The following is a 27500-nucleotide window of genomic DNA, read 5'->3' on the forward strand; positions in this document are numbered from 1 at the left end:
CACATAAACACACACACACACACACACACACACACACACACACACATAAACACACACACACACACACATAAACACACACACACACACACACACATAAACACACACACACACACACACACACACACACACACACACAAACATACACACACACAAACATACACACACACACACACACACACACACACACACACACACAAACATACACACACACAAACATACACACACACACACACACACACACACACACACACACACACACAAACATACACACACACACACACACACACATACACACAAACATACAGTCAGACAAACAAAACAGTACTCAGATACAGTATACACACACATGCTCAGACATACAGTATACACACACATGCTCAGAGATACAGTATACACACGCATGCTCAGAGATACAGTATACACACACATGCTCAGACATACAGTATACACACACATGCTCAGTGTCAGCTGTAATCTAACAATGGCCGTATGTCCTCACCTCAGGTGCCCGTAGAAACCTTCGGAACGATCTTCTGGTAGCGGCAGACTCGATTACTAACACCATGTCCTCTCTGGTCAAGGAGCTGCATTCTGGTAAGCCAGAAAAGCATAACACACACACACACACACACACACGCAAACACGTGCCAAATATAGTATATAATTTGCAGCACTGTGCAAAACTGCTAAACCATGTATGATATAAAAAAACTGTAAAGTGAGGATGTTTTTTAAATTTAAATGTTTGTTTTTACCAATCAATTATCAACATACAAAGTTCAGCAAACCAAAATAGGATAATGCCTTTTTGACACACTAATGTAGAAGATAGAGAAGAGCAGTGCTGAGACAAATGGCTAAAACTGTCACACAGCCCTGCATATGTGCTCTCATGGTCATGCTCACCACAAGCTCACATCCTCACACAGGTGTAGTAGAAGGTAGAATCACTAAGCTTTTACTTTCCCTGTGCACGCTCTCTCTCTTTCTCTCTCTCCCTCCATCTTTTTCTCCATCTCTTTCTATCTCTCATGGTCGATATATCTCTCCTTGTCTTCCCCTGTGTGTTTCTCCCCATCTCGCTCTGTTTTTCAGTAGACGACGGAGCAGAAGAAGAGGATGAGAGACTCCAGAATGGGAGAGACAGAGGTGAATTTTAAAACACACACACACACACACACACACACACACACAAAATTCTCAGCAGTTGCTCACAAGTAGTAAAGCCAGCGAAGTAAATCTGTTGCTGTCATAATATGGTAGTCAACACAGTCAAATATGCAAGTAATGAATAGCCAGCAAAATCAACCACGCACCAGTGAGCCTCTGTCTTCAAACTACTTTTAGGGGCCCCTTGACCTCAGGCCCTACTGAACGGTCACCCAGCCATAGCCTTGCTAACTCGCTAACAGTCACCCAGCCATATAGCCTTGCAAACTCGCTAATGGTCACCCAGCCATTGCCTTGCTAACTCGCTAACTGTCACCCAGCCATAGCCTTGCTAACTTGCTAACAGTCACCCAGCCATAGCCTTACTCTTAGCTCTCTTAGCCCTACCCTATGCAAAAATCCCATTAGCCAAATCATGAATTGGCCAACCAGTTCACAGTGACCAACAGAACATCCACTTATTAGTAGTCTGTCAACTGTTGAGTAACTCAACAGCAAGTACACAACAGCACAATGCTTTGAAAAGCTAATCTAGCCAGTCAACTTATTTGCTGAACTGTGCGTTAATTCATGACTAGCGTGTGATGCGTGGGCTACCTACCTGACTTGCCTGAGGTCCTACCTGTGCAGCCCGGTTTGCCCCATTTACGGTGCCGGACGAGTGCGTCTGGCGTGTGTCCGCTCTGTGCTCGACCTCGTTAATGGTTAATGACTCGTTAGCATTAACGAGGGAGCTGTTTATTGGCCGAGGTGGCTCCCAGCTCCACATGGCCCAAACGCCGGCTTTATGGGTGTTTTTTTAACTGCTTCCTCTCCACTCGGAAAAGGGTCCCAGACAGAGCAGCTGCCTGCTTTACCACCCCCTGTGCTCTGATGTACACGGCTCATTATCCAGAGGTTTTGTCGTTTTTCTCCCCCTTTATTCCTCCCCCCTTTAATCCCTTCTTTCCATGCCTCTCTTCACCTGGCGTTTCCCAGACCGTGTCCGATCAGCTCCATGCCATGTGGGCAGTCTGAGCATGAGATTTCTCTTTTGGGCGCAGTGGCTGTAGACAGACATTCTTAATCAGTCATGGCATGGCAAGAACTTTGACTGCCTGGACTGGAGTTGTTAGATACGTTAATCAAAACCAGAACAACTTGTGTATCAATAGAGGGAGGTAGCAACTGTGACGGTTTAAGTCCATGACACTTATTGGTCCAGGTTAAACAGAGTGAACACATTATTATCGAGTAAGACTTAGCAGTAAAAAATAAAATATAGATATTATGTTCTACTGATACAGTATGTTGAGAGTTTGTGTGTTTTGGGTAGGTAATTGGGGGCCAAGCAGCGAAGCTGCGAAGGCACCCATTGAGTTACTAGCTTTTCCTATTATTATTACAAATCTGCCATTGGTGTCTATGGCAGCCCATAGAACGCCTGGCTAAAAAGTGCTGAAATTTGGCAGAAAGTTTCGGGACACTCCACTGACCACTCACGCTCATTTACGGACCTCTAAACCCAGCCATCTAGTGCCACCAACAGGTCAAAATCTGGCCGAAAATTGAACCGCTGGGTCTAAAGTTATGAAATTCGGCACACTGATTCAGCATTGTCATGATCACTTTCACCAATTTACAGAACTCTATGCCCAACACTCTAGCGCCACCAATGGGTCGAACCTGGATTGCATTCACGGATGTGACCATTGAACGGTGCGTCCGATTTTCACATATCAGGCACCGTTGGAATCCCTGGACCGACCAAAGTTCAATGACCCCTATTACGTCACTTTTCGCCATATTGGACCTCCGCCATATTGGATTTAGTCTAAACTCTACGAAAAGTTTCAGCATTCACAAATTTCATCCGATTTTCACGGAACTTGGTGGAGATGATCTTCTGCCCGAGCCGCACAAACGATACTTGTCAGATTTTTCAATTTCATTTTTGTTTGCCCGTGACAGCCAATCAAATATGGTGATGAAGCGCCAAACAGGAAGTGGACTAACATCTCTGTGGCACTTTGAGTTAACATAACAAAACTCGATACCATTAGTCAGGACACTGTCCCAATCACTCACAGCAATTTATATGCATATACATTGAACACTCTAGCACCACCACCAGTTCAATGCTGGACATGCGTTCATGCGTGTGATCCTTGACTCTTTTGTCTGATTTTCACAATTGAGGTAGTGTCTGAATCCTTGGACCATACAGAGTTCATCGACCCCTATCCTATCACTTTCCGCCATATTGGACCTCCGCCATATTGGATTTAGTCCAAACTCTACGAAAAGTTTCAGCGGTTACAAATTTCATCCGATTTTCACAGAACTTGTCGGAGATGATCTTCAGACCGAGCCGCACAAACGATACTTGTCAGATTTTTTAATTTCATTTTTGTTTGCCCGTGACAGCCAATCAAATATGGCGATGAAGCCACCAAAGAGGAAGTGGGCTAACATCTCGGCTATGCTTTAATGTATGAAGTCCAAACTTGGTATAAGGACCTGTTACCTTATTATGATGATGCACTAGGAAATTGGAATCATTTGGCCTCTATAGGGGGCGCTGCAATACAGGAAGTGAGCTCCTATCTTAGCTGCGCTTTGATGTATGAAGTCCAAACTTGGTACAGGGACTTGGAACCTGATTGTGAGGACACAGTAGGAAATTGGCATCATTTGGCCTCAATAGGGGGCGCTGTAATACAGGAAGTGGGCTCATATCTCAGCAACGCTTCATTATATGAAGTCCAAACTTGATACATGGACATATTAGCTGATTATGAGGACATGCACGGAAAGTGGTCTCATTTGGCCTCTAGGGGTGCTGTAATAAAGAAAGGGAGCTCACATCTCAGCAACACTTTGGTGTATGAAGTCCAAACTTGGTAGAGGGACATGGTAGCTGATTGTGAGAACGCACAAGGACATTGGTCTAATTCGCCTTCTTGCTGTGAGTGCTTGCTCATGCCATGGCAACACCATTCCTGCTATAGCGCACTGCTTGGCCCCCACATTGCTGCTTGCAGCTATATTTGTATTAGTAATAGTATGTGTGTTGGAATATGAATGTATGTTGGGATGTGGGTGCAGGTGTGTGTGTGTGTGTGTGTGTGTGTCTGTGTGTGTGTGTGTGTGTGTGTGTGTGTGTGTGTGTGAATGTTATTTGTATTGGGATATGGGTGCAGGTGTGTGTGTGTGTTATATCACAATATTATTCTTATTTGCAAAGGACTCTTGACTGGCTGACGGGATGTTTTGTCATGTCGATCCGCAGGAAAGGCAACTGGACAGAAACAAATGGTCTCCTTGTAGACCTAACCCCCCCAACATGACGCACAACTTTCAACCACTGCTGTCATCAGAATACCAGGACACAACCAAAACAGCCCATCCTCAGAAACTCTCAGAGGGAAACGTGAAAGAACAGAGATAAACAAACACACAAACATGTAAACAAAAAAAAACAAAAACAAATGTGATATCAAGATCACTGCAGTTGCCTCCACCACTGGCTGCTGCAGTGGGTCACTGGCCACAGTTGTTCTGTTTCTCTCCTTTGAAGGGAAAGTGTTGTGGTTCCCAGGGTCTGTGCTTGACTGCTGTGTGGTTGTTTGTTAGTTTTTTTTATTTAATTTTTTAAAATTAGAATTTGATTTGAGTTTTCGCGCTTGGATTGATTCAGCTTTAGCTCTTGGGGGCGGGAGGGGTTTGGGAGGAGCAACTGAAGATATACTGGGAGAAGGCCAACCCAAAGATAGCTGAACAATGACTCCGCCTACTTTGAGTGATTGACGGTGCTAAGGCTCCACCTCCTGAGGAGGATACACTCCACTTTTCAACCAACAGAGAACTGGTTCTTGAAACGGTTCCATTCTGAATTCTTCGAACCTTGGTGCTGTCTAGTGAACCCACCCGCATTTCCACCAGTTTTCTATGGAACCAAGGATGTGTCATCAATAGAGGGTGTGTCAATGTGTCATCAATAGAGGGTGTGTCATGCATGCATAACTGAACTGTAGGATGACACCCCCACTCTGGTTCAGAAAGGGGAAAAAGCTTTTTTTTTTGTGCTAATTTTTCAGATTCCGAATCCGAACGCATTTATCTTTGGTTGAAATGTTCCGAATGGTTAAACTTCGTGAAACATTCTGTAAACCAGAATGGAGCCGCTTCTCTGTTGGTGGAAAAGAGTGGGACTAAAGGCCTAAGAGTGGGACTAAAAGGATATTAATCGAAAGTGAAAGAAGGTGAGAGGATGATGAAGGAAAAGAAAAAGAAAGTGGACAATGGTCAGAAGTATACAAAATAGATGTGTACAATTAAATGAGTGTGTGGATGTGGAAACAGTTGGTCTAGGAATGGTCTAGTTAACAAGCATTGTCAGAAGGGGGTGGGCCTTGTCTATAGAGGATATTTATTGCTGTACGTCTGACCTGTGATACAGACAGAACTCAACCAATATGGTGTGCGGTTTGTTTGTTTATTTATTGCCATGGATGCTTATTTATTTTCCTAGTTCGGCACATTAGCATAACTGTTTATGTAGAGAGCTTGAGGGTATTCCAAGTATGTGGTTCTGTAACTACCTGGATAAGTTAAATCTGAGAGTGTTGTAAAACTCGCTATTGAAGAGCCTCTTGGCTTCATTTTCATTGCAAAATAAAGACAAAGCGTTCTTTTAGTATAGTTTACAACTTATTCTGAGCTCATTTATCTGGGTTTGTCATGGACCCGTGTACTTCAGATACCCCCTTATCCCCCTGCAGGTTCTTAAACTGTTGGGTCACGTGATGATTTCAAGTCGGACTGAATCAATCAATGCTGTATCTCTCTGGATCAACCAGAAGAGTTTTTGTGTATATTAAAGTCATAGAATATTTACTGTTTGTGATTTGTTGTAGGTACTAAGCTTTTGTGTTCAATGTATGGAGGATTTTTTTTTTTTTTTTCATTTGTGAAAGCACTGCTTTTTGTTGTTTTTTAGCTGAATATCTGCCACATGCACATTTAAATATCTGGCCTGATGTGTGTTGTAGTGTGTGTGTGTGTGTGTGTGTGTGTGTGTGTGTGTGTGTGTGTGTGTGTGTGTGTGTGTTTGTTAGAGAGAGTGTGGGTGTGAGTGTAAGGGAGAAAGAGCGCAAGTCTGTGTGTGTTAGTGCGCGTGCGAGAGAGAGAGAGAGAGTGTGTGTGTGTGTGTGTGTCTGTCTGTATGTGTGTGTCTGTGGACCGCTGGACTGTAAAGTCACACTAGTGAAGCTGCCTTCAGCTTGAAAGGTCTCCAAGACCTAAGAGTTTGTGGGTTTCATTCTTTCAATAATATACATTGTGTTTGAAAATCAATTATACCTGCTATAACAAAAAAAAAGTAATGATATAATTGTGCCAAAATTATATGTTTATTTTGAGATTTTGATAGTGTAGTCTTTCAGCAAAGCTGCAGTGTGTTTTCAGATAATTTCCCCTCATTTAAGCTACAGTATGCCACCCCTAAATGCACGGCAAAACATGACTCACTTCCTGTTTCATGACATGTGCCACAGAATCACCGCCCAGCCTCCAAACACCACCCCACCCTATCCTCCCCTAGTCAGCGTTGTGTATGGAACAGAGCAAGGGACTGAGACTTGATGCTACAGTACCCTCCTTGTGTTTTGTCTTCCAGAAGCATATGTTTGTGTGTGTGTGTGTGTGTTTGTGTGGGCGGACTCTGATGTCACTGGGACGTTGGAGTGTGTGTGGTGCTGGAAACCATTTGCTTTTTTTTTTTTTTTTACACGTCAATCAGGTGTCCCAAGGGTGCCACCGAAGTACTGTGTCTTTCTGGTGCTGTGGCCAGAGTCAGGGAGCCTGAGCCAGCTTGGGGCCCTTAGTCCACAGGGGCCCCCTCAAAGATCTGCCCCCTGAGATGGAGGAGAGCTTTTTACTGGGGTGCTGCAGGATATTTTTCTGTCATGATACTGAATGTTGATCTGTGCAAATGAAATAAATCATATTTTAAAAGAATCTACACTTGTGGTGTGTTTTATCACTTTACTTCTGTTTGAAGTACATTGTAATACAGTAGGCTACACCTGCTCTGTGAATTATGAGTTTTTTTTTTATGATGTAGCCTAACTTGATGTGGTGTGTTTCACTTTGTAAACTCATATTTCCCTGGTGTGGGTTCTAATCTGTTCCATCTTGAACCCACATTAGAGACTCAGGTTTAACATCCTGTGGTGTGCAGAGTGTCTACCGACATAAGGAGTGGAAAATGGAAATATGTTTCCAGCTCATTTAGTTTACCAGTCCTGCAACAGACAGATTTCCAAAGTGCCAGTAAGTTATTAAGTCTTGGGTAGGCCTACTACATGTAGCTTACCTCCCACTACCTGTGATGTGTTTCAGTTGCCATAGTTACACACTGACGTGGCTCATCCATGGTGACTGTATTTGCTCGCTCTTGCCATCGTTGATTCCAGAACGTGAAGTGCGACACGTGATTGATTATTGTACCAGTTCAACCCCCCGCAGGCACTTACAAGACTAGGCTAGTCTACTGACTACTATAGGCTAGGCCTAGAAAAGTTAAGAGATAGGGAGTCAGCTTAATGTGACACGTCCATTAGAAAGCTAGGCTACACACAACATGACAATATACCTGTCTCGGCCTTAGCCCGTGGTGTTTCAAGAAACATAGCCTAGGCCTAAGCTAGTGTTCTATCTATGGTTTAATGATTATCACCTACAATATAATTAAAAGTAGACTATGTAGACTAGGCTATATCACGCCCCACAACCACAGCATTAGCAAATGGAATGATCCGGACATGTGCGGACCCTCCGATTTAGAACGCGCCGGGTGATAGTAAGCCAGAGCTGGCCGACTGCCAAAGCAAGCCCGTCGCGACGTGGCATGAATTTTAATAATCAGGGGGCGAGTCAGGCCGTGTTTGTCGCGACGTAGGTTGTGAAGCTCGTTGGAGTAGGTGATACTAGTATTCCGTTCTGTCCTACTAGCGCTGCGGTCTGCGTAGAGCACCTCACGTCCGCTGTGGCAAAAGTCATAATTAGCCTACAACTCCAGTGTCCTTGCGTGTGTGTGTGTGTGTGTGTGTGGTGCTACTACGGGCTTGGCCACTCCAGGCAAGCGTGCACACACACTCAAGGTCATTTCCTTCCCTGCACACAAATGCATTGTTCACGCGCTCAATTGTTTTACATTCTATCGTTAACCTATGTGATCTCGAAGTCATACATTATCAAACCAAACCCCAATTGCAAACAGATAATAGGCCTACACTACTATGTGTGTAGACACCTTGAGATGTTTTGTACCCCACACACACTACCTATGTCCAAATAAAACCGTTTATGACCTATGGCACTTTCGCCTGTCACCTCTGATCAGCTAATACTTTATGATTTCAAAATCATTTCTCTTTCATTTCATTCCCTGCAAAGGGAAATTATTTAGATGATATATGTTACTGCATGCAGTTTGTGGTCCACTTTTAATGAAAAAGAAAAGAAAGGAAGTGAAATATAAAAAAGGTGCAGAAAAAAGGAAACAGGAGATCAGATTAGTTAGGGGACTTCCATGTCCACCGCACACAAACACACACACACACACAGCCTCTTTCTCTCTCTCTCTCACACACACACACACCTACCTGCCTGCAACTTGCTGTGCTGCTACTGTTGTGTAATCGTATCCAAGGGACTTCGGCACAAACTCTCTCACCTCTGGCAGCTCTGCAGGAGAGAAAAACACACACCTCTGACTTCAAAGCGTGTGGCAGCAGAGTTACCTGCACAGGGTTTATCAGGGGGCAGCCGCCCCGTTACAGACCAGGGTATGCACAGTTGCACATACCGCACACATATATGCCTGTGTGTCCACACACACATACCACACACATACATGCCTGTGTGTCCACACACACAGGTTTACTAAAAATGAATACATGCTCTCTCACCCACACATAGTAGTTGTAGTCATGCCTACATGCTGTACCTGTATTCACACACTGACCTGTAGACACACACACACACACTACTGACCTGTAGACACACACTACTTTTTTAAAAGTATATTTTCTGGGCTTTTTGCCTTTATTTGGACAGGAAAGTAAAGACAGACAGGAAGTGAGTGGGAGAGAGAGAGATGGGGTGGGATCGGGACATGACCGTAGGTCGGACTCCAACCTGGGTCCCTGTTGGTACTCGGACCCGTTCATGGTATGAGCACTGTAGCCTGTTGCGCCACAGCACCCCCCTAGACACACACTACTGACCTGTAGACACACACACACTACTGACCTATAGACACACACACACTACTGACCTGTAGACACACACACTACTGACCCGTGGACTCATGCACACTGACTGTACAAATCTACACATGCACTCAAACCTGTTCACACAGAGAAAGAGAGATGTGGGTGCATGTGTGTGTGTGTGTGTGTGTGTATGTGTGCATGTGTGTGTGTGTGCGTGTGTGTGTATGTGTGTGTGTGTGTGTGTGTGTGTGTGCATGCACGTTTCTGTGTGTGCACAGTGCACACACCACTCACATCAAAGCAGATTTTTCATAAAGGCTGTGTTCTACCTCTGCCAGAGTAAACCTCTGGAAGCCCCATCTGATGGGATATGTACTTTGGGAAAAAAATGCCCTCATACCCAACTATGCGCGCACACACACCCACACACACACACACACACACACATACACAATCATATGTGGTGTGTAGCAGCATACTATATCCAAACAGACACAAACATGCTATATTCTCCACACAGGGACAGGGCAAGAGGTAAAGCAGGTGGTTTACATTCTCTGTTTACATTCTTTCTTTGTCATTAAGTTTATGCCCCTGCCAAAATATCCAAGGTGAAATCCAGGTTTGGAATGTATCTGTTCCTATAGGATTTTCTTGCCATGTGCTGTGTGAAGTAAGCCTTTAACATTTTCTTTAACAAAACAAACAATATATATATTTGTTCTAATTTATGATTTATGATTTCATGAAGTGTGAGTATCATCCTCTCTGCACAATGTATGTAAAAATATGTATGAGTGGTATGCTTTTTACCGCGACTTGTCACATTTCAGCCCTGCAGAATTAACCTAAATTCCAAAATAGGTTGTGGTGGGACAAGAAGTGAGTATGAATCTGACACGGCATGCCTCGCTGTCCCGTAGATTTTAAAACTGTATTAGGTCAATCTATGTGTTTTATTTATTGATACAAACACTTGGCTGCTTCAACCCTGAATTGGTACTCCCGTTTGGAGAGATTAACTGTTGGAGACAATTCCGTGATGTCACGACAAGACGAGCCCGACACCAAACTCCGTCTAGGACCCTGCGGAATCTCTTCCGGTCTGCCGGCCTCTGCGGCGCACGAGAGCGGAGACACCGGAGCGGGCCAGGCCGGCAAGGGAGGAGGTGGACCGGGAGAGACGCCGAGGGAAGACCGGGCAGCGCGCGACAACCGGAGGGTACAGGCCTGGGGCTGGCGAAACGGGTAAATAAGACCGTGCGGTGTTGGGCGAAACACACCGATACGCGCCCTCTATACTCATTTTGCAGTCGTGTCAAACTTCAGCGCTACAGTGAGTTGATTCAAGCAATGGTGGGTTGGCTGTCCGGGATTACAGTGCGTCCGCAGATGTGCGCTTTAAAAGCTGCGTGAACTTGGGAGTTTTCTTGCGCTTGTCTGCCGCACAGTCCACTCACCTTTGCTCGTAAACATCTAATAAACGGCACAGTAATATGGTTTCACGTTGTCGTGCGGATTCCTCCGACAATTCTCAAGCGTATGCGGAAAATGAACAGAGGTTTCAGTCGTTTTCCTATAAATGTACCGCGAACGAAGCGACAAGAACTTGGGTCTCGGTACGTTATTGGGGATGGCAGACGCCGCCGGCGCTAGACACCGCTCCACTTCTCTGACTGGATATTTTAATGATGTCATTAACATATTGATGATTTGTTTATGTCGATAGAACACATTTTTCGTCCTTGCAAACACATGCGCCTGGCGATTTCGTCCGAAATATGAAGTTAGCCTATAATTTGCCTTTGTCCAGGAAAAAAGGGGAGGAGTGATTTCCCATCCCTTAATAAGTATTTTTCCATGATTATCATCTGAGACTGACTGAGCCCATTCCCCAATGTTATGCACACGGGAGCGCGCTGGCAGTCAAATGACTCATTGATTAGCTTACCTAATGATGGGGATATTTCATACGACCGTGTTAACCCTTGTCTCGGGCAGCCGATATAAATTCGACAGCAGCTCGCGCTTAGCTTTGTGTGTTTTTCTGTTCTAACATCAGTAACAGTACGTCGGTGTAGGCCTGTCGACCCCAAAATCGGGTTGTAATCCAGTCTGGGTGTCTGACCTACATGCGTGTCTGCCTCTCTGTCGATGTGGTGGAGTATGCTCACCTGTCCTGCGCAAATGATCACCAAAACGTGGGATTGAACATGATCGAAACTAGTGTTCATAGTGCCGTACATATATGAAAGTGCCATACAATTGGAATATTAATATCAAACATCTATATGGAACTCACAGACTTGTGGGCCATGTCGTACAGCTTAGGATCTAGGCCTATTTCTCCATCTCCATTCAGTGCATGTTTATAACTTAAGTTCCATGGGCTGTGTGTGTGTGTGTGTGTGTGTGTGTGTGTGTGTGTGTGTGTCTGTGTCTGTGTGTGTGTGTGTGTGTGTGTGTGTGCGCGCGCGCCCGCGTGCATCCAGATGTGTCCGAATGGAAGATTCACAGCGATCAAATAACAGATTGCCCATTGAATCCTAGCAGCACCTGTTGTCTGTCACCAGACAGTATGTCAAACACGGGGACAGTTGAAATCCCAGATCTCCCAGTCGTGATATTGAGCGCAGAGAATTCAGTTGCTCATACAAGCCCATCGCCATTATTACATTATTTAATTGCCAATTCTGCTTGGAGGTTAGGACGGCCAACAGTTGGGTGTATTTTTTTATATTTAAATGCTTTGCACGTACATTGTACGCGCCTTCGAAGAGGCACCTGACCCAGGCGTTCACACATCCTCTTAACCCCTCTTAACCCACAAACGTGAGATCATCTGTGGGCAGTGACCCAATGGAGCGCTCTCCAGTGTGCTGCCCTTTCCCAGCCGCATCAAGGTAGCGCGATTGTAATGAACTTGTTTCAAACATTGTACTTTGCGTATCTAATCGAATTTAGACATCTGGCAAGCGGACAAATCCATTAGCCCTACACGTTGGACACATTGGGGTGAACATTTTGATGCAAATTGCCTTTTTTTTCTGAACGCCTCCCTGACATAAGACTTCAACATTTACTTCAGGAATGCATTTCAGAGAGAGACTAGGCCTAGGACGCGCCTGCAACAGAAATGACATTAGCCTACATTATCATATCAGACACACTGGCACGCTGATCTATCCGAAGGGATAGGACGTTTTGAGGTGAGGCGCGGAACTCATAACTCCAGGGCCTATAGAGGAATCAGTAAAACAATATATATTCTAGGGAAAAGTCTTAACACGTATTCTGTTCACACGTATGTCTGACCACCCCAGAACTGCAAATCATTTAATCCAGTTCCGTGAAAAAGTGGAAAATAGAATTTGGCAGAGATTCAACAGCCGCCATGTTAAAATCGAGCCTTGTGCGCAAAGACTGCTGTCACAGTGGTTATCTTTATGTCGGAAATCCTTTGTCTAAAAGTAGCGATAATGTCAAATAATGTCAAGCAATTTGAATCAATTCTATCACATCCTGATACATTTGCGGTACACGGAGGTTACGCAGCTCAGCTGGAATATAACGCTTAACTGTCAACTCTCCTGCGTTATTAACACCGAAAATGCGCAATTTTAAATAAAATCAGAATCACTATGTTTGAATTGTTAATGAAATATTATTTCCACTTATTTTTTGATGGGACGTTGACTCTATTGAGTTGACGCTACGCTAATTATTGTGAATAACATATAGGCCTACACTGCTTTATAAGAAGTCGTTTCTTGGAATTGGAAATCATAGCCTACATGTTTGCTTTTATTTCCAGGGAAAGGGAAGATCGGAAGGTTTGAAGGCGGAAGAAGATCCGATCTTCCAAAAAAATCACTTCAAGTCTTTTTCTTTTCCACTTCATTTGAAACACAAACGAAAAATAAAATCTTTCTTTTAATTGACAATGCCATCCAACGCAGCGACTGCCAATCCTGCATTCAAAACTTCCGACTTGGACTGTGACGCAGCAACGAAAAAAACGGTAAGGCAGCAACATGGCCACCTTGAATGCCCGATGTGTGTGTAATATTATGTGGGCGACTGCATGCGTGCATGACTGAGAGAAATAAAACGTGTGTCCGTGTCTGAAGAACTGCCCTGTTTCTCGTTCGTACACATGTATGTGCGTTGTGCGTATGGATGCGTGTGAGTGAGAAAGAGGAGGAGGGGGCGGGGGGATTGTATCTGCAGAAGATGAGCCGCGCTCACCGTGATCTATCAGTAACGGACAGACCAGACCCCGCAAAATCTGCCGGTCTCTCGCAGTCTCGCACCGGGGAAGACAGTCAGGAGGTCCGAACCAAATTAGGTTTGCCGTCCTTAGTGCGGCCATTTTGCTCTGTTTACGTCCATGTTCAAAATGGTCCTTTCAAGGGAAAAATCCAAATGTTGCCTATAGAGGCCCAAGCCAAACCAGATGTCATTACACTATGCTAGAATATTTCTCGACATAACTTGTGGTGACTGGCTTTCTAATGTTTTATTTTTACGCCACAGGGATATGAACACGTAGCCCCCCCTGAATGTCGACAGCGGCTGTAAATAGCCTAAAGCAAAACTCTTAAAAGGCGAAATTTACTGTAAATTAGGATGCATGATATCCGTTTTTCTCCATAAAATTGAAGCTCTCTGATACACGTTTGAGACGTAGGCTGCATCTTCGCTAAGCAGTTGGAGCGTCGGAACGTCAGAGCGGGCCCATATGAACAATGAGTATTGTTAAGGTAAATCAGTGACTTTTCCTCTTAATGATGGGAACGCATTTCTTTTGTGAGGGAGGACTTTCTCACCAGATACAGTATAAGCGTAGTATGATACTAACCTGGAGGGTCTTACATTTTAAATTTGAACTACATTTTAAATTTTAAGAGTGAACATGGCCACCACAAAGTCAGTGCGCACTGGATACGTGTTCCAGCATTTATTTTAACACCTAGCATTTCATGTCTAGTGCTGTTAATCAAGTTTTATGGTAATATTTAGCAAAAGTCTCTGAATTTGATGAATGTCTCCACTTATGTCAAGCGATAATGTACTTGTGGTCAAATGATGTGGTGTGTGAGTGTGTGTGTGTGTGTGTGAGAGAGAGAGAGAGAGAGAGAGAGAGAGAGACTGCTTTGTATGAAGATGTGTGTATAGTGTGTGTGGATTGGTGTGTTTTTAGCATTTAATTTTCAGCCATGATGTGTGAATCAAGGTGTGTGTGTGTCGAAGCTTAGAGTTTGTGCCATTAGTAAACACTGTGAATGTGTGTGTGGGTGTGTGTGTGTGCGCGTGTATGTGTATATGTGTGTGTGTGTTTGTTTTGAATTCAATGTTGTAAGATCAGAAACATTCTTCTTGGGGGGAAACCTCTTGCAGGACCGTGCAGAATTTAAGCATTGATTCCAGGACTGTTTTCTCTGCAATTTCCAGTCATTAGCCCACAGCGTTTGTGTGGACGTCTGCATGAACTCTGTGAAAGTTATTTATTGGCCTCTAGTGTAGTATTTATTGCGGTCGTCAGGCGATGTTTTTTTTGGCCTTGTCAGGCCACCGGGTCAGCTGTCAGAACCTCAGCTCACTCCCAACATTCGCCACCCACACATACACACTTACACACACTCATACACACACTCATACATACTTTCCTATGTATGCCTATATATTATCTGTTTCTCACAAGTACACACATACTCACTCTCTCTCTCTCACACACACACACATAAACACGCAAACACATCCACACTCGCATACACACACACACACACACACACACACACACATTCTCATCTGACCAACACATATCACTTAGATAGTGACAATGTCTGTCTTACTACATGTTGACTCTTGTATCCAGCACTTCCCGTTCATTACCACTCATTCACACACACACACACGCTCTCTCTCTCTCTCTCTGCCTCTCTAACACACACACGGAGGTCCCCTTAAACAAATTTAAGAAGAATAAGACTGTGTGACTTACTTCTTTAGAAGACTTTGTAACAATGAGTGTGTGTGGTGTGTGTGTGATGTGTGTGAGCTCACTGGAGTGTTTATATCCATTCATGTATCTGTGTTAGAGGTGACTCTTCATCTTTCTCTCTTTCTGTCTCTCTCTCTTTCTCTCTCTATCTCGCTCTCTCTCTGTCTCTCTTTCTCTGTTTCTCTCACACACAAACACACACACACATACACACATTACCCTACCTCCCGCCTGGCTGCACACACACACACACACACACACACACACACACACACACACACGTATATATTCACCTGTCAGTCTTGCTCTACAGAAGAAAGGCTTGCATCTTGCATCACCCCATGGCCTCAGTGCAGCTGAAACACCACTCACGGCTCTCATTGCCTTGCAGGCTGCCAAAGTGGCGCAAATAAATCAGACAAAATCATTTTTTAAAACTCATTTTGTAAAAACCACATCATAAAGAGGCTGGCTCCCGGTCAGCCGAGAGGCCCGCTCCGTTTATTTACCCGCTGGGAATGTTTATGTTGGTGTGAGGAACTTATGTTGTCTTTGGAGCGCAACATTTGTTAATTCCTCAGCTCGTCAACAGACATTGAGGCCCCTTCTGTTAGGAGAACCTTTTTTTTTGTCTGAGACCAATCTGTGGACTTTTCGGACTTGTAATGCTGGAATATTCTGGAAACATTTATTTTGTGGTCAGTTGTGAAAGTTGTATAGCTTGCCTTTCTTATCCACTAATAATTTCAAACCAGCTAATTCCCCTCATTTTGTTTCCAATATTATTAAACAAAGATAATGGTAATAATGAATGGCCTCTGTGATAAGGGCCTGAGGTCTTTATCTTGGCTTGTGTTTGGACACTGCTGCCCACTAAAAGTGCCGTGTGTGTGTGTGTGTGTGTGTGTGTGTGTGTGTGTGTGCTGAGGCTTTGAGCTGAGTTCGACTTCTTGTCTGAAGCTTTGACTGGTCCCCAGTGGTCCTGTGGAAACGTCTCGTCCTCCACAGGGTTCCCCCCGTCTCGCTAGACATTCTTAAGCTGAGAGGGAGAAAAAGAAAGAGAAAAAAAAACTGCCAGCATTTTGCTTTCAGAAAACATGGCGGACGAAGACAGTTGACCAAAGCAAGGGCGTGAGAGGACAGGAGGATGAAGAGATGGAGAGGGAGAGCGACAGAATAGAGACGTGGAGGAGGAGGAGGAGAAAAGAGGCAGCCGCCGGAACAGAGTCTGTTTCACCCAGGGAACTTCCTTTCCCCGGCACTGATCGTAGCCTGGTTGCTTGGCAACAGGAGGTGCCCAAAATAACTTGCCGCTGACAGAAATAGTGCAGATTCGACAGCCAACCAATCAGCCCGTCCAGTGGCACACACCAAAATCCTCGCGTAAGGCGGCTGTGCCAGAGACTCCGCTGCCCTACCAAATCCCTTACACTATGTCCCTGTCAGGCCGCCAAATATGCAGCACAACACTACGCAATCTCCATTCTTAATATCCTACAAGATATTCAGCTCTCCACAAGAACACCCACAATAAGGAGTCACGCACACACACACACAAACACACACACAAACAAACACACGCACACACACACACACAAACACACACACACACACACACATACACACACACATCCAGACAGGAGACTTGCTGCCATGCCCAATATGGCCCTGATCCCAGTCAGCTGTTCAGCTGCTTCACTAAGTCGCCCCCCCCCCCCCCCCCCCCCCCCCTCTTTCTCCCTCCATCGCCACTCCACCCAAGTGCCCCTACTGACTCACCCGTCCCCCTTCGGGGCACTACCACACCCTTCCACATCATACACACCGCCCCAAACCAGACTGAATCTAACCTAAGCGGAATCTCAGGGTCCCATTAAATATGATTTGTGAGTCTGGTAATTCTATACTCTTCGACCAAAACGTTCTTCACTTGACTTCACCATCTGGTGATGGATGCTCTCTCTTTCAAACCTGTTTGGCTTGGATAAAGTAAAAAGCCTGTTCTGACAGGCAATTGAATTGTTATGCGCAGAGTGTTAAACTTCTTAAACAAAGAGTAGAAGGGTGTTAACGGGAACTTTTTGAGGCATACTTTACGAAACAGTCACCTCAATCTTTTTCAGAGATTGTTCTCCTCCACCAAACTCTCTCACTTCACCACCAGACACTTTACTCAAACGTTATAAATCATTTGGCTTTGCACTTTCCCTTTCAGAACAGCTTTGTGAAGAAGACCGGTTTTGGGGGCTCTATATGAAACCATAACCTTATCATAAACATGTCATAACAACACATCACTATTGTAAAAGCAAGTGTGACGGGGGAATGGTTCCTGTAATATCAGACAATGATATCGTTTGGTTGTCCACGGTGAACACGTCATTTTGTGTGACAGTGTTTTGATTTAGTAGCTACTAAGTACGGTGTAACTGAAGTAACAGTGGTGCAGCCGAAAAAGAAGCAAGTTTCAACATAAGGTTTAAAACACCCTTTCACACCCAAACTTATGCTCTGCTGGTGCAACCGACCGCTGAACACTGACTAGCATGACAGCATATGTGAAGATATACCACTTTCCATATGTTGATGACATACTTATCATACAATTGTATTGTAGAATCGAATCAGATAAAGTATTGATCGTTGTGGCGAATTCTTTCATGCTCCATCTCGACTATGAAAAAGACTATTTATTTTTTCAATTTAATTTAACTTATAGAGCACCAAAACATTACACATGTCTCATGGCGCTTTACAGAATGTTAGACAATCAGAGACTATAAAGACTATATATCACAGACCATATAAAGAGAACAGAAAATGGGTGGAAATGGGCCTACCAAGAGTAATCTATTTAAGGGGTGTGCTTTCGGGGACAGGCGTTGGCCGAAATATTTTCCACTGAGCGCTCCACCAAAAAGACCTTTCCCCAATCTATACTGTAATCCCTCACAGTCCTCAGCTGTGGTCTTTTGTGGTCTTATTTCTAGTCCGCTTTTCCAGTGGACCTATAGAGCGAAAACACTTTGCTCTCTCCCTGAGCTATATCTCAGGGCTGCGCCGCAGCCCTCGTCTACACACTCATATCCCACCGCTATCACTCTCAGCAGTGGCCTGCTTACTTAAGACATTTTGTTAGACCACATGGCAGTTGAAGGGCCTACCGCCTTCTCTGTCTCAGTATTTTTAATGTATGGGACATATAACTGGAGGAATGCCGTTGTGTGTGTGTGTGTGTGTGTGGGTATTAGTGTGTGGGATGTTGTGTGTTGTAGAGTAGTGTGTGCCTGTTTATACAGTCTCGCATTTCAAGTTAATGAGTAGAAAGACCAGCATAGGCATGTCAATCAACCGAGGGAGTCAAAGTAAACATTCACATGCACAAACACACACACACACACACACACACACACACACACACAGAGAACTTCTTATGCTGACATTTATCAACAGTTACTCAATAGAGGTACAGTTGGAAGCCTCTTGCCAAGAGAAACCTGCACTGCTACCCCTCTCTTGTAGGAACTACCCTGTGTGTGTCTGTGTGCACGAGAATGTCAGTATGTGTGTGTTTGTGGTTGTGTGTGTCTGTGTGCATGCACGAGAAAGTCAGTATGTGTGTGTTTGTGGTTGTGTGTTTCTGTTTGTTTGTGCTAATTGCTCCCAGTTAGAAACTGGTTTATTTTTGTGTTTGGATTACGGAATTTAGGGCATTGTTTTGGAACTGAGTATTTATTTATTATGACCGCCGCTAGCGAAGCGGTCATATAATGATTGTCAAAGTTTTTTTTTTTTTTCCCCGTCATCTACTTCCTGAATTTTTGGTCAACGATACCCGGGACACCGAAACACCGGGGCACATGAAATTTGGTGGGTATGTAGCCCCACTAGACTTTTATGGAAAAATTTTGTTTCGTCCCCGGGGGCCACTCCCCCCCGTGCTGGGCCCCCCAAACCGCAAAAAAAGCAGTTTTTCCTAAATAACTACCTGAACCGTGGCACTGAGGATGAAGAATCTTTTATGGTATGTTGGTCTCAAGGGCCCACATCAACCTGGCCCATAATCACTCATTTGTGAGTGCTCCTATCTTCAGTTAAGATGTTCAGAACTGCGCCAAATTTTATGTGTATGATTGACCTGGCATTCTCTGGGGGTATGCCAAGTTTCGTAGAATTTCATCCATGGGGGGGTCTTAAAAAAAATTAGGTTATGTGTACATTTAGTGACTGTACACTCAATGGCCTGTAGATGGCAGTGCACACATATACACATGCACACACACACAGGCACCCACATACTATCGGTATTAGAACGGCCGATACATAATTACAAATTCAGTAGGATTAAAAGAAAGCCAAATATTCATCATCATCTTCAGGGCTGCATTTCCAGTATTGGCGATAAGTAGTCGTTTGTCCACTAGATGGCGCATCGTTGCAGTGAGACGTAATTTTGTTGGAAGTTAAAAGTGGGTTGGAAAAACAATGGACGCTTCCTACAAGGACTGTAGTTTACCGCAGAGAACGTCTAATAAGGATAGGACGATCTTCACATGAAATGTAATTCCCATTTCTTCTTGAAGCTGAAATAAATCTGAGGATGTTTATCGGACATGCTTGGTTTTTACTGCAGGTACGTTAATCTTATAATATCACCTAGGTAATGTTACCGTTAGCGTTGGTTGAGTGGTAATGGAGGCCAATTTGATTGATTGCATTTGTAGAAAACTATAAATGCGGTTATACCAAGCAAATTGATAGCAGCACTGTAATTGTATCTTTCGACTGTCATTTGTTGCACGTGCTACAAAAATCATTCTGTGCAATGGAAGATTTACCAACGTTACACCGGTCTGATACAGTTTTGCCTATACATGCGTGAGACTGAGACTGAGACGCCTGTTTATTTGTTTTAAGTGCGTGCAGGGTGTGAGAGGGGAATTGATGTGCTTTGATTCCAGCTTGGTAGTTGTAGTCTGTGGAATTAAAAAGCATGTGTGTGTGAAGTATCCAAACAATGACATCTTCATTTCATTATGGCTGCTTTAGCAACACACCTTAAGCTACTGTGTAGTGGGTCCCATTTAGAAGTGGCTACTTCATTCGCGCTTTCCTTGACTCTTGGAGCTGCGTGAATTTTATTACAACTTTTCGCCACGATATGGCAGTTTAAGTCCGCTTGATACTGTAAGGCGTAAGCCATTTGTTTCCAAAGGAGATTTTATTTGTGTCACCAGCATAGCCTATTGACAATTTATGTTGTAAATAGGCCTACCTTATAGGTACCTTCTGAGCCTACGTCATTACGTTCACTGGAGGCAAAACAAACCATCACCTCAGCTGGGAAGCTAAACGAACAGTCATATTCGGGAGGCTAAAGGTTATCATGGTCTCATCTTGCTGTGCTGTCGGGTGCCAGAAACGAAAAAGTCATCGGTTAAATTTGAAATAAGTAGGCCTAGGCTACAGTTTCCAGTGAGAACGTAGTTGTTCGTTTGACTCACGATAACCCAAGCCTTGTATCGGAACCTCACATATTAGCCTACCAATCGTCCTGTATTTCCAACCTCTTTACATGTATGTCACTTATTCATTTCTATACAAACCAAGACTGCGGATTCCTAAAAAAACGCAAGCGCCCACACCATAAGTGTATCTAAATAAGCTATGTAGCCTTCCAAAAATTTAATTTTACTGTGACTCGAAGAGCTAAACCAAATCCTTGATTACTAGCTACTAGGCTACTACTGTGTAAGGCCCAGCACTAACTCCGAGCGTGGTAAACAAAATTGGATATTTCAGGCAGTAAAAGCCCCGGTAAGAAACAAACTAGATTTTGTTCAAATCTAGACACCTATGGCTACTGAAAAATGTGAGGTTCATTTATCAAATGTTATTTTGAAGTATTAAAAAACATTGTTGTTTTAGAATTTTCAAACGAAATGGTTGGTAATTAGCACGTTTGCAATACATCTTTGCCTTGTGACATCTTTGCCTTGTGGCGGGCGCTGGCTCGGTAAAATGTCGGTTCGGCAAACACAAAACTCACCACGTCATTGTAGGCGGCCTATTGTAAGTCTTGGACATGACCATTTAGGAGATAGTTATATGCATTCAATGATTTATACACCCTCAGCTTCTCCTTACTGTAGACACTTGGTTTTTCAATAATGTCCGGCCATTCAACTGATGGCAAACCTGTCTTTCCAATCACTGACGGTATTGGGTCTGTCAGGATGGTCCCATCTGATAATGTAGCCTTAGTTTTTTCAAATAATCCTCCCGATCACGTACACTGAGTGTATGTACGTATTGTGTTATATCGTTACACATTTTAGCAAAGATTTTAGATTACTGTCTGATTTTAGCCGCCTCACTAGTACTATTCAAATAGCCGCCTCACTATCCAAACGATTGTTTCTGCCTCCAGTGACGTCACGCCCACCCGAATGTTTATGTTTTCACCACCGTTGCGAAGGGGTCTATAAGCCTACCTGTAGCTTAGGGAAGCTAACAGCTTTCTATTAGGATCTAGTTTGTTAGTTACAGTTTTGTCATAACTCCCTGATGCATTTTTGCATTTAGAATAGCCAGAGCGTGGATATCGCAATCGGAAAATTAAACAATATCGGGTGCCTATGGACTAGGCTGGGTGAACCCAGCCTGATCTGCCCGCTATTTATTTTTTGATTTCTTAAAAGATTGAGCTTGGTCTGGTGAAAGCCAGACTAGCCATGGACCTCAGTTACACAATGCAAGGGAACATGAATCAGCCTATATTTGCACGAACAATAACGGACAACAGCTCTTCAACTTTGGCCCGTTAAAATGTGTATGAACTGCCATCTCTGGCCCATTTGGACATGTCAGTTATTGGCACCACTGGTTAGATGTAAAACAGCATTTCGTTTCTACTACTGTTACTTAACTACTACTGTTACTTAATTTGTGCATTAACAATAACGTTTCAGACTACTGTTACTTAATTTGTGCATTGACAATAAAGTATCACATGAACTAAAGATGACTAAAATCTTATGTAGAAGAAGAAACATTCACAAAAAATTCATCCATCCAAAAATGACCTTTGTTTTTGATAGCTGTTGAAAACGCCATGGAACTGACAGAGATGTTTTTGTTTATAAATAAATAAATAAATAACATTATGCTGATTCCTTTTGCTTTTCCCAAATACAATGTAACCTACAGGTGTAAGTGACCTTTCACCAATCCAGTTGCAATGGATGAACTGTGATGAACTGCCCTACTTGTGATTGTTTAGAGATTTTAAAGGTTTTATAACAATGCTACATCTTCTTTGGCTATTCTACAATCTATTCACCTTTTCAGCACCAGTAGGCTACTTTCTGTGCAGCTGCACACACACACTCAGGCATGTCAAATAAGCATACACAAAAGTTTCAAGATTGGGGGGTGGAGTAAAATATGGAGACAAATTGAAGTGTGATTTATTTTCGCGGAACGGATGTACAGGACTGAGCGGCGGTCATATTTTGTACCGCTATGCGGTACATCCAGTTTATTTTTGTGTGTGCGTGTGTGTATGTGTATGTGTGTGCGTGTGCGTGTGCGTGTGCGTGTATGTGTATTTGTGTGCGTGTGTGTGCATGTGCTGCTCTTTCCCAGTTTGGCAGAGGAAGGCACTGCAGAGGCCATTGTCGGCCTTTGTTATGTCAGAGCGAGAGACAGAAGGGAGTGAGAGAGAGAGAAAAAAAGAGAGTTTGTACACATTTGCACTCTTCTCTCCCGCTGGGGCATTGCTGTCTGCGCGTGGTGTGTGTGTGGGGGCTGGCGAGGACACCAGCAACACATAATCAAAGCCGAGGCGAGACACGGCCTCAGAGGACAGACCGGTTGCTAAGAGGGTTGCCACGGACGTGACGTCAACATGGTCGCTCCATGCCCAGACCCTTTAGTCAGCACAGCAGCATCATGCTCCGATCGGAGGCGGTTGCTAAGCAGTATTTCCTCCATAGCAACCTCATATCCCCCCGTCTCCATGTCTCCCACTCTCAAGGCAAGCTGGCTCCCAGGTGCGTCTGCAAGGTTATTGGGGCAATGTGGAGGTGGTAGGGGAGAGAGAGAGAGAGAGAGAGAGAGAGAGAGAGAGACGTCAGAAAATAACTCTGTCAAATGAAGAATAAAGAGTGGAGAGCATTTGTAAGTAAGAACTCAGCCAAGGTCCAAAGAGATAGCAAGAGAGAAAGAGACCCCTATTTTGTGTCATATCCTGAGGGACTGTGTTTGTGTGTGAGTGTGTGTGTGTGTGGTGTGTGTGTGTGTGACACTTCTCTACAATGACCTTTCCAACTGGATTTGGATTTCACTTCTTTCATTGCCTACTATTTGTCATGTATTTGTCCGTCTGTCTGCAGACTGTTACTACACACACTCGGTGCCTTGACTGGTGTGCTGCATAGTCAGTCCAACAAAGCTCATTTGCATGTGAATGACAGAGAGAGAGAGAGGGAGGGAAATTAAAATGAAGGATGGAGGAAATGTATGAAGGAGAGCAAGAGAGAGAGCAGAGAGAGGAAGAGGCAGAGGGGAAAGGCTTGCGGCCGGGGGGGGTGGGGGGAGGGTGGGGGGAGGCTTGCGGTCGAGACTTTGGGTTTTCTCCACCTCCAAGAAAAGCAGCTTTTTGAATGGTTCTGTCTAGAAATAGAAGTAGAGCCACGAAACGTAGCCTCACAGTAGAGATAGAGCCTCAAGATAGAGACAGCAGTAGGGATGTGTGTGTGTGTGTGGGGGGGGGGGGGGGGGGGGTAAAATATGCTTGACTACCTGTATGTGTGTTTGTGTGTGTATGTATGCATGTTTGTGTGTGTGTTTGTGTGTGTGTGTGTGTGTGTGTATTTGTGTATCCCTGTTTTTGTGTACAAACTGTATGGACCAAAGCTGGCGCACACTGATATACAGTATGTGTGTGTGATGTTCACACATGTTTAGCAGAGACTGAGAGGAGAGATCATATGGACGTATGTGAGTGTGTAGTATGTGAGGCAGTGATTAAATAATGCATATGTTAATGCTTATGTCTGTGTATTCATGCGCCTGGCGCTGATTCTGGAACCTCATTGGCTTGCTGCCCGGGGGTTGGGGGTTGTGGGGTGTGTGTGTGTGTGTGTGTTGGGGAGGTTGTGGGTGGGGGGTGGTGTCAGGAACTTCTGTCAAAGCCAACGGGAAGAGAAGGACACGCAGAACTTGTGGTGTCACTCTGACAGTGTGGAAGTGTGGGAGTGAAGAGAAAGAGAAAGAGAGAGAGAGAAAGGGAGAAGGAGAGAAATGGAAAGATAGAGAGACAAAGGGCTGGAAGAAAAGAGACAGACAGAGAGGGGGGGGGGCTGAGTGGTGAGTGGGAGTTGGAAGAGACCCCCCCCCCCCCCCGCCCAAAGCAGCAATAAGCAAAAGACATGGAGGAGAGACATGGAGAGAGAGAGAGAGTTCATAGCTTTCTTTGTTTTTAATCTCTTTTAAAGTGCCTTCATTTCCACTGTCTCAGTAGTTGAGTAGCCACATCACAGTTCGGAAGCAGAAGGCCATCGCCCCGTATGTGTGTGGTGTGTGCTGTTCAATCGGAGTGTGTGAGCTGTACAAGCTGTGTGTGGTATACATAATTGTGTGTGTGTGTGTGTGTGTGTGTGTGTGTGTGTGTGAGAGAGACAGAGAGAGGGAGAGATGTTCAATCTGTATCTGTGACAGTTGTTTCAACTCAGTGCCTCTGTGTAACTGTGTGTGTGTGTGTGTGTGTGTGTGTGTGTGTGTGTGTGTGTGTCAGTTGAGGGCTGGAGACTGATGACGTCTTATTGCCTTTATGTGTGTGTTTGGAGGCAGTGATATTGTCTAAAAACAGACTGTGTCTCCACTCAGGCAGGGCGTCTCTAGTTAGGCCCTATCATCTACATTTGGCTCCGTGCCACCCCCACCCAATTCCATACAGGATGGGTACATGTGTGGGCTTATTGTTGTAGATGGGTCTATATATGGTCTTGTTATTGTAAATGCTACTGTAGTGATGTAAACTGCTATTCCTAAATGTAATAAAGTATGTGTCTGTCCATCTCTCAATCTGTGTGTGTCCTAGCCATCACTGTGTGTCTGAGTGTGTGTGTGAGTGTGTGTGTGTGTAAGTGTGTGTGTGGTCCTAGCTGATACTCACAGGACCAGCTGAGGGACAGGATGATCTGAAAATGTAACACTGTCAGTGAATGACCAGAAATGGTCTTGAAGTTCACTGTTAATGTTGTCCAGTATATTATATTAAATGTTTTGTTACACAGACAATTATGTGTGATCTCCCATGATCCTTACAAGAACAAGTACAAGAATCAACCACAATTTATAGGCCCATAAAATGATCATGCCCCCATGTTTTTCATATTAAATTAACATGCAAATGTGGTTGGAGGAGGATGTAACATGAATGGATCAAATGTGCATGTACATGTGTTTGTGACTGAGCTGTATATGTAAGGTGCTCAAGATCAGTGTGTGTGTGGGTTGTGTGTGAGGTAACATCAATTCATTATTCGGTTCACTCTAGTAAAATGTATGAAGTGTGTAAGGTAAGTTGTTTGTGTGAGGTGTGTGGTAGCATATCATGAGGTGTCGTTACTTGTTTGAGTGAAATGCAGTGGCATGTAAGTTGTTTGTGTATATGAGGTTGTGCGTTGTTAGCGAGAAGTGTGAGGTGAATTGTTTGTGTGAGGGGTGTGAGGTAGTGGATCATCATAGAGGTGTGTGTGAGGTGTGTGAGATGAAATGTTTGTGTGAGGGGTGTGAGGTAGTGGATCATCATAGAGGTGTGTGAGGTGAACTGTTTGTGTGAGGGGTGTGAGGTAGTGGATCATCATAGAGGTGTGTGTGAGGTGTGTGTAAGTTGTGTGAGGTGAAATGTTTGTGTGAGGTGTCATGTTTCATCAGAGGGGTGGGTGTGAGGAGTGTGTGATAATGGGTCATCAGCGAGGTGACCTGTTTGTGTTTCTGTGGGCAGAGTGCAGGGCAGGTGGAGCAGGAAGCGAAGGACGCCTCACAGGAAGTGAGTGTGACGAGCACTCCAGCACGCAGAGTGGGTCGGCCGGCCAGAAAACGCAAAGCTGTGAGTGCACACGCACACACACACACACACGGCAAAACTGTGAGTGCACACACACACACACACACACACACACACACACACACGCACACCAAAACTGTGAGTGCACACACACACAAACACACACACACGGCAAAACTGTGAGTGCACACACACACACACACACACACATAAACACACACACACACACACACACACACACACACACACACACACACACGGCAAAACTGTGAGTGCACACACACACACACACACACACACACACACACACGGCAAAACTGTGAGTGCACACACACACACACACACACGGCAAAACTGTGAGTGCACACACACACACACACACACACACACGGCAAAACTGTGAGTGCACACACACACACACACACACACACACAAACACACACACGGCAAAATTGTGAGTGCACACACACACACACACACAAACACACACACACAAACACACACACACGCCAAAGCTGTGAGCGTCTCAGCTTTTCACCTCACCCAGCAGCCCACAGGTGGAAGACATTGTGGCCATGATCTGTATTTGCATTTGAGTTAACAAGCTGACCATTACAGCTCTAATCATCTAGACTAGGTCATTATCTTGGTCAGTCATCTGTCCTTGTGTGTGTGTGCCAGGGCTTGAAAACGAAATTATTTTTCAAACGTTCCGTTCCGAACGGTTCAGGTAGGCCTATGTTTAACGTTTTCGTTCTTGCATGCGTTCCGCCACCAACATATCAGTCCTGAACCGGTTCGGAACGCAAAATATCGTTCGTTCTTAAAGTTCCGGCAGTGTTTGGCGGGCCTATCAAGTCTATTTTTGTGGACTTTAGAATAGACGTAGCCTAACGTCCCATAGCCTACAGATTTACTGTAGGCCTAACCTATGCCTATAAATCATTTCTTATCAAAACTCCTTACCTGGTTGCAGCCTAAATTTTAT

The 27500-nt window shown here is 44.4% G+C and overlaps 2 protein-coding genes across 9 annotated transcripts in view; both read left to right on the top strand.

Annotated features, from left to right (window-relative positions):
• dtnba (dystrobrevin, beta a) overlaps positions 1-7170 on the top strand; it is a 46351-nt gene extending 39181 nt beyond the window's left edge. For 7 of the 8 annotated variants that reach the window (XM_042094741.1, XM_042094742.1, XM_042094735.1 and 4 more), the window contains 3 exons: positions 505-594; positions 1096-1149; positions 4442-7170. In XM_042094741.1, coding sequence (XP_041950675.1) covers positions 505-594; positions 1096-1149; positions 4442-4479 — 182 coding nt within the window. In that variant the 3' untranslated portion in view covers positions 4480-7170. The remainder of the gene's footprint in view (positions 1-504; positions 595-1095; positions 1150-4441) is intronic. The other variant, XM_042094739.1, reaches the window with a different exon arrangement.
• Positions 7171-10554: 3384 nt separating this feature from the next.
• LOC121711260 (DNA (cytosine-5)-methyltransferase 3A-like) overlaps positions 10555-27500 on the top strand; it is an 81398-nt gene continuing 64452 nt past the window's right edge. The window contains 3 exon segments of the mRNA XM_042094670.1: positions 10555-10679; positions 13246-13452; positions 26450-26554. Coding sequence (XP_041950604.1) covers positions 13375-13452; positions 26450-26554 — 183 coding nt within the window. The 5' untranslated portion in view covers positions 10555-10679; positions 13246-13374.

Source organism: Alosa sapidissima, chromosome 6 (assembly GCF_018492685.1).
Source record: "Alosa sapidissima isolate fAloSap1 chromosome 6, fAloSap1.pri, whole genome shotgun sequence".
Lineage (NCBI taxonomy): Eukaryota > Metazoa > Chordata > Actinopteri > Clupeiformes > Clupeidae > Alosa > Alosa sapidissima.